This window comes from Alosa pseudoharengus, unplaced genomic scaffold (genome assembly GCF_046254945.1).
Source record: "Alosa pseudoharengus isolate Yale_2024_CS ecotype anadromous, Long Island Sound unplaced genomic scaffold, YU_APseudo_1.1 YU_APseudo_1.1_scf_2, whole genome shotgun sequence".
Classification (NCBI taxonomy): domain Eukaryota; kingdom Metazoa; phylum Chordata; class Actinopteri; order Clupeiformes; family Clupeidae; genus Alosa; species Alosa pseudoharengus.
The window spans coordinates 21,326,116-21,337,850 of NW_027468663.1; the positions used below are offsets into that span (position 1 = coordinate 21,326,116).

The 11,735-nt window shown below is 42.2% G+C and overlaps 1 protein-coding gene across 1 annotated transcript; it reads right to left on the bottom strand.

Annotated features, from left to right (window-relative positions):
* Positions 1-1,511: 1,511 nt before the first annotated feature.
* gucy1a1 (guanylate cyclase 1 soluble subunit alpha 1) lies at positions 1,512-8,607 on the bottom strand. Its single transcript, XM_076294163.1, has 8 exons — positions 8,246-8,607; positions 7,937-7,998; positions 7,367-7,425; positions 6,528-7,234; positions 5,232-5,717; positions 3,672-3,815; positions 2,385-2,539; positions 1,512-2,075 (listed from the first exon to the last, which is right to left on the bottom strand). The coding sequence occupies exons 1-8, from the start codon at positions 8,486-8,488 to the stop codon at positions 1,883-1,885; spliced, it is 2,049 nt and encodes a 682-aa protein (XP_076150278.1). The 5' UTR covers positions 8,489-8,607; the 3' UTR covers positions 1,512-1,882.
* Between the last annotated feature and the right edge of the window lie 3,128 nt (positions 8,608-11,735).

The window sequence follows — 11,735 nt, forward strand, 5'->3', positions numbered from 1 at the left end:
CACAATACACGTTCTTGATATGCCTAATGAGTAAAAAAGAAATTCTTATTGTTGTCAGTCATTTAAACAATTAATATAGCATAGGTATTTTATTGTGCCCGTAGGGAAACCTTTTCTCAGTGAGTAAAAACATGTCAGGTCTTCATTGACATGACAATGCCGACAGAGTAAACACATAAGACACTTGACCACTTAGCATAATATGCCCCAGTCATGTCACAATGTGAGTATTGCACATTTCCAGGAGAAAATAGGCTAAAAAAAAAAAGGCCGACTTCAACACCAACATTCTCATCACAACACATACATCAGTCCACAGTACCACAGTGATACACAGCGGCCTTTAGTTGAGTGCGTTTGGAGATAAATACAATATATATAGACAAAAAGATATAGATATAGACAAAAAAATAAGTATAATAAATATAAATATAAAAAGATCACCATTCAGACCTGCTGAACAGGGATACAAAGAGTCATGACCTAATGTTACCACTCAGGAGTTTGTTTAAGGAACTAATCACTTTAAAATATTTGTATTTGTATTATACAGTATTTTTACTGTTTTGTCCTTTTTCTTGAGAGGGCTGGGTAACACCGTAACAGTACCTGCGTAGCAACTCAAAAGCAGTAAAGAGTGGGTATCTTGGGTCTAATAGAATTTTCCTTTTTTAGGTTATATAAAGTTGAAATAGACAAAATGCAAACAATGGATTTTTGCAATGATATAGTTGAGATATGTCAGTAGGTGGTAAAATATGAGCTGTTTATTTTTTTTTTCATATCAAGTGCAACTGTATGGCAATACATGACAAATACTTGATTTTGCTGTTGTGATGATACAGCTCTTCCATAAGATTGTCTGACGGTGGTGGTGCACACAAACTAAAAAAATCCACAGCTACGCCCCGAAGGCAGTTCCGATATGTTATCTAAAATGAATGAAAGTCTCATCATGAGCTACTATAATCTGTCTAAATGTCTTACACAGATCTTAATGTTCCCTATAGGTGGCCTTTACATCCACATGGTCCTTAGGCTACAGTCCCAAATTGTGTCCTGTCCTGGAGAAAATGTAACATTGTGAATTGTCAGAAATAAATAGACAGCTTTATGGTATTATAATACAATTTAACCACAATAAGAATATTTATAGTAATTTAAACACCAGACATATCTCAGACTTGAAATTGCAATTTTACAATGTATATGAGTACTGAATCTGTTGGCAATATGATAGATAACTTATGGAACCCTTTCTACCCTATCTACCTCTTTGGACATCTACTGATGTCAGTTGTTGGCATACATTCCTGGCCTGTAACTTCAACAAAATGAACGACTTTTAAGGTCGGTGAATGGCAAGGCCCTAAAGGCAAGCAAGTCTACTAATTGCGCAGCAGTAGCCTATAGCGGGTTGTTCTCCTCGATAACACATAACAATATCAAGAGGTCTCTCCTGAAGAACGTAAATGTACAATGCAAAAAGGGTATGTAAAAAAGCACCACCATTTGAGTAGTCATATATCTTTATTATAGATCAGTTAAAATACAAAAGGCCAAAGTAATGAATGCTTTCATTCTGGAATGTTTGCACATCCATTATGGTCTAACTAAGATGCATTATAGCTGTAACTCCTAAAGCTTCATATTAATCCACTGTGTGCTATAAAAAGAAGTGTCTACAATCTAAGTATTATTACTACATATTTAGTTACAAGGTAAATCAAACAGTGCACTGTGAAAAAAGAGCAAGTGGTTTTGACAATCTTAGTCCTATCGCTGGAATGGCTGCTATATATGTGTCAATGGCATGTGAATGGTGAATACACAACTTCTGGCATCAGCATGGCGTGCTCTGTGTACATTGTCCCAATGATATTTATGTATATGTATGTTCCACTGGAGTGTTTGAATGGCCAGCCAGCGGCCCATCTGTGTTTGAGTCACTGCTGCTCCTTTGATCGAAAGCCTCAAGGAAGTAACAAACACCAGGGATCTCAGAGGGGAAGTTAGGCGGAAGCTCCTCTCTGCTCCGCGGTATGAAGGTGAACTCTGGCCGATCTTTTAACAACCTGGAAAGGAGGAGGACATGTGCAGAGCGTTAAAACAACTTAGCACACTCTCAGACCTAAGTGCAGTTAAAAGAGAAATATTGTGTTCATCAATGGCACGAAAACTATAAGTGGTCACAATCTTCCTGTGGGTCAAGCATAGTTATACCTATGTCTTACAGTTTCAGAAATGGAGGGGCATACAGTACATACCAAGAGCTTAGTATAAACAAAGTAGTCATTGCAAACATGAACAACAGCAGAAGTATTTTTACAGTCAGCATGTCAGTGTGCATTCAGAGGCCTGTATTAGGCACTTGTAATAGTCACCTGTATGTGGTTGGGCTGACGTTTATCTTCCGTGGCTGACTACAGGACTCAAATTTGTTTGCAAGTGTCACGTTGTTACCAAACAGGCAGTAGCGAGGCATTTGCACACCAACCACACCAGCCAGGACAGATCCTGAGTGGATGCCAATCCGCATCTGATGAGAAAAACATGAGACATGGCTCAGAGCTTTGATCACACCTCTCTCTCAGAAAACATCTTGATATTCCAATGATCACATTGACGACTAAACTTATCTTAGTGTGCAAAGGATAAACATAAAGTTTGCATTCCTCAAGCTGTAGAGTACAGTATAACCCTAGAGCAACATTTGTTCCTGTTTCCTTACTAGTATGTGGGTCTTTTTCTTTTATGGTAAAAAGGTTAAAAATAAACGTTATCACAAGCTTGTACCAAATCCTCCTCAAGCAATTTGGCCAAGGAAAACATATTTTCAAAAATATTTTTTAATAAATTGCATTAACATTTACAAAAACACTTTTCAGTCTTTTCCTTGGTTTGGCCATCTGATATCGCAGTAGAGAAACATGACTAATGTAGAACAATTTATTCATTATTTATTAGTAATGATATCATAACTCCCTTTCTTTTTCCCAACACACCACGAGAACCTGCTATCAGCAACAACAGCCTGTTCATTTCAGAACCTGATGTTCCTGCCAAGTCTGGGATTGTAGCATTCTGTTGAGTCTGTTGTGTATCTCATTACAAATGCCATCATCTGAGCTCTCTTGACCAGGCTGACCACATTGTTAATAGGGAATCTTAAATGCCACCAGCTGGATGTCCTTCTTGGGCACTCTAGGTAAGAAGACTCCAGGGCAGACTGACGGACTGGATGATGCACTCCGTGATGCTGTAAACATTACATTAACATTGGTTCCCTTTACAACAGTGGTGCACTCCGTGATGCTGTAAACATTACATTAACATTGGTTCCCTTTACAACAGTGATGCACTCCGTGATGCTGTAAACATTACATTAACATTGGTTCCCTTTACAACAGTGATGCACTCCGTGATGCTGTAAACATTACATTAACATTGGTTCCCTTTACAACAGTGGAGACAGTCTCCTTCATAAGAAACACTGGCCAGCCAAGGAGCTTACAGTACACTGTTGCTACAGACAGGCAAGACCAATTTTTTTTTTACCAAACTCCTGTCCATATTTAAATTGATGAGACTCGCTCTCTGATTAGGACCGTAGGACCTCCCTTTCAGCTGTGGGAAAAGGGAACGGAGAGGCTTCTGCGGACGCTACTGACCCTGATGACCTCTCCGGTGGGGGTTGTGACTTCATCCGAAAGTTCCATCATCTTCAGAGCCATAAGAGCAATCTGCACAGCGTGGTTCTCACTCTCCTTGTGCAAACCACCAGCCACGCAGTAAGCATCTCCAATGGTCTCCACCTGCAATACCCCAGGAGACACAGCACAGCTCTGAAGTGGTCATGCAATATGCTCTGGCCATCTAATAATGAAACAATGGTTGAGACAAAACAACACACTCCTTTGTGGCAACCTGGTGCTCTGATTTATCATTTATCATCCGGTTTATCATAAAAAAATAAATGTATTCTGTGGAGGCATACTTGAAACTGTTGCTTATAAACCTTCTATACTACCTAACCTACTACCTACCTACCTATTTGTTTACCTTGACATATACCTAGAAATGTAATAATGAATCTTTTCTCAAAAAAGTCATTAGACACACTGTGCTGAATGCCAGTATGATATGACAGCTATCAAAAAGCCTCATGCTGAGGAAACTGATGATTAACCGAAGGCTGACCACATTTCTCTTGCACTTATTATAGATGTATTTACTTTCCATTGAGTTAAGAAGAGCATCTGACAGTTGTCTGGTTAAGATGAAGTGAGATCTATTTTAGGCTAGAGACGTCCTCGAGAATGTACACAAAGCAGGGTCCTAAACTAAACTCTGACTTCACCATGTTTTACAAGAGCCCTTGGCTCTCATGTGTTTGGGATGTTTCACTTAGGAGACACAGTGATTACATTAGCCAGCCTCCTGGCAGAACACAAGCAGCTTTTGCTCAAAATCCACAGAAAATGATAGATAGTCTTCTAAGCTTTTAACGCAATTGCTAAGATAAAGTTAAAGGAAAGGGAACCTGTAGTCTTTTTTCACAAGTTTCTGGAACTGTGTTTTTCCCCTTCACCATGAACTCAAATGCCTTCATCTGACCATTCATTAGAGGCTTCCATCACAAGCAGCTACCACCCACTGGGTGATGACGACAGACCATCAGTTTTGTTTCCATTTCAAATTCAACATGGATCAACTCTAATGAGACATCTATACATCTGAGATGTACATTGCCTAACTTAGCTTACTAGTTGACAATAGGTCTGAATATGTTTTTATAATTTCAGTATTTATAATTTCGGTAAGAATGAAAAAGAAGATGAAAAATGTTACTTAGACATTTCCCTTGTTGTTGTTTTTGTTTCCAGTTCAATCTGTGTTTGGTAAGATCCTTCACTTAACCTGACAGCCTTGTAATTGTAAATAAGGAAATTACGCTGATTAGTCTAATGTGACTCATTTCCTTTTTTCCATTCATATTATGTACTTTCAAGTCCATTGGTGGACACACACACACACACACACACACACACACACACACACACACCCTCTAGGGAATAATCAGTGAACATGCATGCAAGAGTTTTTTTTTCATTAAATCAACTTTAAGCACCTAGCTATGACTGCGTGATTGATCTGTAGGCGTCTCAGAGCACAGATCTTTTCCCGTCATTGATCATTCAGCCAAAGTCCAGTGCCTGTCAAGAGCCTACCTTATATACATCCAGCTCACCAACATGGTGGTCAAAGCGTGTGTAGAGCTCCCCTAACATGGTGACCACCTGCATGGGCGTGCAGCGTGAACAGATGGCGGTGAAGCCCACGATGTCGGAGAACAGCATCGTGACGTTGTCGAACTTCTTGGCCTGCACGGGGAGCCCCTGCCACAGCCGCTGGGCCACGTTCCCGGGGAAGATGGTGAAGAGCAGCTCCACGGTGCGCCGCTTCTCCTCCTCCAGGGCCTGGTGCGCCAGCTCCAGAGCCCCCTTGGCCTTGCCCAGGCGCTTCTTCAGGCCGTCCTGGGCCTTGGCCTGCTCGCCGACCAGCACCACGTCGCGCAGGGCGTTGTGGATGGGGATGTCCGCCAGGTAGAGGCCGCGGCCCATCAACTCGTCCAGCTTGTCCACGCACGGAGAGCCCAGAAAGAGGATAGCGTTCATCTCGGACATGAAAATCATCTGGCCCTTCAGATCCATCAGCTGCAAGGGAAGAGGAGAAAATGAGACAGGAAAGGAGAAGCAGGGTAGATTGTATGATAGAATCACATTACGCTGCTGAATGCTGGACAAGTCTGGACTGACAAATCTGCTGCTCTAGGAAGAAAGCCCATAGAAATACAGCAGTTTGCCTTATCCACCATGCAACTGCCTTCATTAAATGGTGGCATGTCTTCTCCATGATTGCTCCATTTGGAGTTGATCTCAACATGTCACTGCTTTGTCCATGTTCTTAATAATAATCACATCATTTGTGGTCCTTTCTATAGTCACCTCTGATCACCTCATAATTATATGATCCATAAGCTGTGTTAAGCATGGATTACCCAAGGTGACATGAAAGAGATGTACAGGTCTAATGGTTTTGTTTCATCATTATATTTGCCACAATCTGAGTATAGTTTATGTTCAGGTCTTCTTTGAATAATAATATTGTAACACTAATGTTGGTCTTAATTCAAAGATTAATGTAAGTAAGCTTTGTGTACATCATTTTATCTTTCCCATATTGTATAGGTCAACATCAAACTCATTACAGCAGACTTAAAAGGGTGATCTTTTCCCTGTGACATTTCGTCCTCATATCTCCTCACTGGTTGCAGGCAGAGAAATCCCTTTAATTAGCAGGGATTCTGATTAAGACTAAGACATGCTGCTTCTCCGAGAACCTCTCATGGCAACCAACTGCCATTAAATCCAGACAACCTTTCATCTCTCTCTGTCTTTGATCCCCCCCAAATCGCTTAAATGCCAGCATCGACAAAACACACGCACACACACGGCAGCACATACCTTGGCAGAGCTCTCCACGGTCCACACACCTGGTCTCATCCGCAGGACAAACTGGGTGTTGAGCATGGTGAGGATCCCCTGGAACGTGCAGCAGATCTCGGGGCTGACGATGACAAAGTGCTCCTCGAACCTCGGCCTTCTCGGGGCGTCCCGGCGGGGCAGCCGTCGCCGGAGCCCGACGCCGATCTGGACCAGACCCATGTCCTGGTCCAGCATCACGTGGAAGGGGAAGGTGGAGTAGAGCAGCGAGAGCGGGATGTCTCCGCTGGACAGCGTCCGCATGGGACTGGGGGTCAGGCTCTTGGCGTCACGCATCAGCACCGAGTAGAGCAGGTGGGGCTGGTGGCTGGCCTCCAGGGCGCTCTCCTTGGCCCCGGGGTCCATCCGCACCTCCACGTCCAGGCGGTAGAGCACCCTGGCCGCCGCCTGGATGATGCCCGGGAAGAAGAGCTCTGTGGTGGGATGGGGGTTGAAGTAATAGACGGTAAGCAGTCCGGGGTCTTTGTCCAGGCAGAGAACGGACGCTTCGCTGATATGTCTCCTAGCCTCTGGGGTGGGTGGGGAGCTTTGCTTTAAAAGCACATTGAAGCTGTTCAAGAAGTCATGCAGGGCTCCCCCCACTACTCCTAAAATATGACCATCCTCCTCATAGCAGGTTCTGAACACCTCAATGCCCAGGGATATTTTCAACATATCCATATGAATACCTGAGATTTTTGAAGAAAACAAAAATATATACAATATATATATATATATATATATATATGCCTACTGTATTGACAAAGTGATTCTCAAAATAATCACAGAAACTCATGTTAAAATGTGTGCTTTCAGTGTACCTGTTTTGACACATAAGTTCTTCATAATATCCTCTAGGTGCTCTGGCTTTTCCAGTCTCCTGTTTTGAGAAAAATCAGTGTAACATACATCTGAGGTGTGGACCAAAGAAAGACATCACAAACGAGACTCTCAACACATTAAGAAATGACCACACAACCATGCAGCACGAGGACACAACTAAACAAATCTGGCATCAGGTCAGGAGTTGTACATAAAAGGACATATTGACCAGGGTGTGTCTGTTTGTTTTTCTCCTTGATTTGTTTCCTTATCTCTAAAAATGTTTGTCATACAGTGTAGTTAAAGTGTTTATTAAACACAAGCAAATGGAGAAAATATCTGCACAGGATTGATCTTTGAATTTCCCATTCCAAATTTAGTTGGAATATTTGACAGCTGCACAGCTGACTACAGGCAGAACACTATAATTCTCCCATACAGGGAATGAAATCTTCCTTCTGAAATTAGACATTGTATTCATAACTCTATTATTAATATATGATATCAGTAAGACATAACATATTATACCCATCAAATGTGCTATTGAAAACGAATGTTTCATAACTTACCAGGGATCATCTGATTTGTGCTGCTGCACCACACTAATGAAAGCATTTTGTAATCTCTGTAACTGCAAATAGTAAAAGTCAGAATTAGAACATGTTCAGTATGAACGACAGGTATTCACTATAATGTGTGAATATTTTGTCAGTCATAGTAATTCTCAAGGGAGTGCTTTAAATTCAGACTGTGTCCTAATACAGAATGATGCCATCATCTTCCAGCAGAACCTGGATTAGAATGCATGTTGCCAGCTCTAGACTAAAGAAAAATTATTCTCTTAGGCTAGTGGTACAGTATAAGGGATTGATATTTACCTCAGGACAAACTAATTTTCGAATGCTTTCTCCGAGTGTATGCAGATTAACTTTACTCTTGCTTGTTTTCCGTTGAGGACGCATGAGTGGTATATGCCCATGCACATCTTTGGAAATGGGCAATTCGTTTGTTGAACGACCGCTTGAGCAATTCTCAAAATTCCGTGGCTCTTCATTTTGAAGGACCATAGAAAACGGGCACTCTCCAGAAATTTTAAGTTCCTTTAATTTTGCGCAAAACATCCTTGGGGTATTAATCCTGTCCGTGTAAATGGTAACCGATTACATATACATACTGAAATAAAAACTCTTGTCCTAAATGCAACCAGCTCCCACATGGCAACATTCCCAAACTGATGAGGCAAAATGAAAGACTGTAGAAAAGGTGTTGGACACCTGCGCTGTCCTTGCTGTTTCAAACCATCAACAACTAAGCCAGCAGTAAATACAGTATTCACAGTTTAATTCCAACCTATCATAGGCGAAAGTGGACTTTCCACCCGGCCAATCGATGTGCGAGGAGGCAGGGCTCTTTTAAAAAAAATATACCCTATCTGTATGAAACGCCGTGTGCTCCGTGCGTGCGGCGAGCCGTGAAAGAGTTGGACGTTGATTTAAGCGGAATGCTGTTACGCACGAAGAGCTTTGAGTATTCAGCGAACTCATGGCTCTTAATGGTTATTCAGATATCATAGCTTACGAATGAGGGTGGTAGACTTATTACACCAATGGTGTAGTGTTGTAGGATTTACGAGACAAGTCGTAACACAGACCACACAGTCAGCATCTGGAGGTAAATTTGATGTGTGACCGATTTTTCTTCCAGTGCATTGCATGCTTTTCTATTGATATAGCAGGTCTAGTACGTTGCCCTCCTGAAATGAACCACGCTCCCTAATAGAGAGAATGCATCACATCTATGTTGTCAAACACAAGTTATGTAAGAGACCTTATTCCGCTAACGAGTCTGCATTAAATCCTGTCTTTGTTTTGCCATAATAATACACTAATGACTCCATCAGCTGACGAATCACACACAGATACTCAGAGCATTGCTATGAGAAACTATTTGATTGCAAGTCTTATACATAAATTGTGCAGTGGTTATATTTTTTCAAACTCCAATATATAATAGTCTATGGGACAAGAATGGATAAAATATAGTAACATCACATATAAGTTGATGTACAGACAGACATTTAGTGCTATTGAATTCTTAATAAAATTCACTCCATTACTGACAACAAGGGAGTCTTGCATGATGACAACAGATGAAATGACAAAAGAAATCAAGCACTTCCATTCTTGCCAATCATTAGCTTTTGTTGTCAGAATCTTGCTGTTTGTTGTTATATTTGGGTGTACAACTCTACAACTTCAGGTTTTCTGGAGATTATGTTGTGCCAACAGAAATGGCAGCTCTTCCTGAAATAATCCTGCAGCTTGACTCAAATAAATGACTTAAATGAATTGGATTCAATTCTCCACACCTCACCTTTGGAGTGAACAATAGCCTGTTTTATACCTGTATGCCTGCAATTCCCATGCAAATGTGACTGTGTGCATGTTTGTTGATACAACTAAAGTTGTCCCATGCTAACGTGCTTGGACTCCCGATTTAGTCTCTCCCTGATAGTCTTTCTCTGTCCCTCCCTTTTTATAGCTCCATCGCGCGCGCACACACACACACAGACACACACACACACACACACACACACACACACACACACACACACACACACACACACACACACACACACACACACACAGAGTAATTATACTGCTTGAATGGCCTTCCAATTGTAGGTGTGATGTTCAGTCTCCTTCTATCTTGTTCCTTTGATGTGCATTTGATGCCACCATCTCCCCTGATCCACATACACACTCATGCCTCCCTCACTCTCCTGCTGCTGATAGACTGACTCCAAACCGCTCAATTCGCCACTGCACGCTGAGATGAATTGTTGTGTGTAGGGATTTGCTTGCTGCTTCCCCAGAAATTTACTGTAGCATCATCAGAGCAACACTGAGAGTAATGACATAATGCTCTGTAATTTAGGTCATTGCACACACATAGAGCATATGCGCATAGGTGTGTAGCTTAGTGTTGCATAACTCAGGGTATGTGCAATTACAAGCCATTGTAAACAATCAATCACATCAGCCTTATGCATACAGTACCTCACAAAATGTGACGGCTGCATATCTGTATGGTTTGCTCTCTGTCCCTCTGATTTCATGATAAAAGCGACAGTGAAGTAGAGGAGCAGGTAGCTGTTGATCAATAATGCATGGTGCACTATGGTGTCTGGAGATGCAGGGAAGGCCAAAACCTTTGCTTTGGTGCCAAATTGTTCTCGGCTAAAACAATCCATAATTCAGAAGGCCTTGGAGTTGACTTGGAATTCATTCATGGGCTCAGGTTCATGGGCAGAAAGCGTTGTTCTGAACCTGAGCTGTGGAGCCAGACCGAGCTCAGGCCTTGAGTGCGTTTCAGCCGAGGGGACGAGTCACGGGGGCCACAGGAGCCTTTTGTTTTTAGTCGTGTGTCATATTTCTGATGTTCCCAGTGAAACAATGCAGAGAGATATTTGGGTTCTGTTTCCCTATTTGTCTCTCCTGACTCTGTGTTTCTTATCCTCAGCCTGCTTCCTTTTAGCTCAATCTGCCTGTCCACGCTCCTAATGGGCCCCTACAGCAGCAAAACGGGACAAGAAATATCTCTGTCAGTGCATGTTTGTGTGTGTGTGTGTGTGTGTGTGTGTGTGTGTGTGTGTGTGTGTGTGTGTGTGTGTGTGTGTGTGTATGTGTGTGTGTGTGTGTGTGTGTGCGTGCGCGGCTGTGTATCTGTGTTGCTCAGAGATGAGTTGTCAGTTGTTAAGCACAAAAAGGGAACAAACTGGGTAATTATCCGCCAGGGAAACACTGGCAGGTTGCTGACAGTTCCCTGGCTTTGGCACAGTGACTGACCACAGAGACAACTGAACTGTCTAAATCATAGGTACCAACAAGCACATGAAGCTCAGTTATGGGTGTTGTTCTTTCCATCGAGGAACACAGACACACTTATTATGTAAGTGCCATCATCATATCCTCATGTGCACAGGCCATGGACAGCCTGGAGTGTGTGTGTGTGTGTGTGTGTGTGTGTGTGTGTGTGTGTGTGTGTGTGTGTGTGTGTGTGTATGTGTGTGTGTGTGTGTGTGTGTGTGCGTGTGTGTGCGCGCGTGTGTGCACGTATTTATGCGATCAGCACTGCCGAATGCCATAGCAACCTACAATCTGAGTGGAGAAGTGATTAGCTTTGTCCAGTGCACATGGACTATTGCAAAGCCCTTTTACAAAAATATCCTGCCAGGACCATAGTCGTGTCGCCTGACACAATTCAAAGTCCCATATATTTCATTGCAAAACCGCCAACAATTCAAGCTGGTGCATAATACCATAATACAAATAGCTAAATGGCCTGCAGCCTAAACAGACTCTTTTC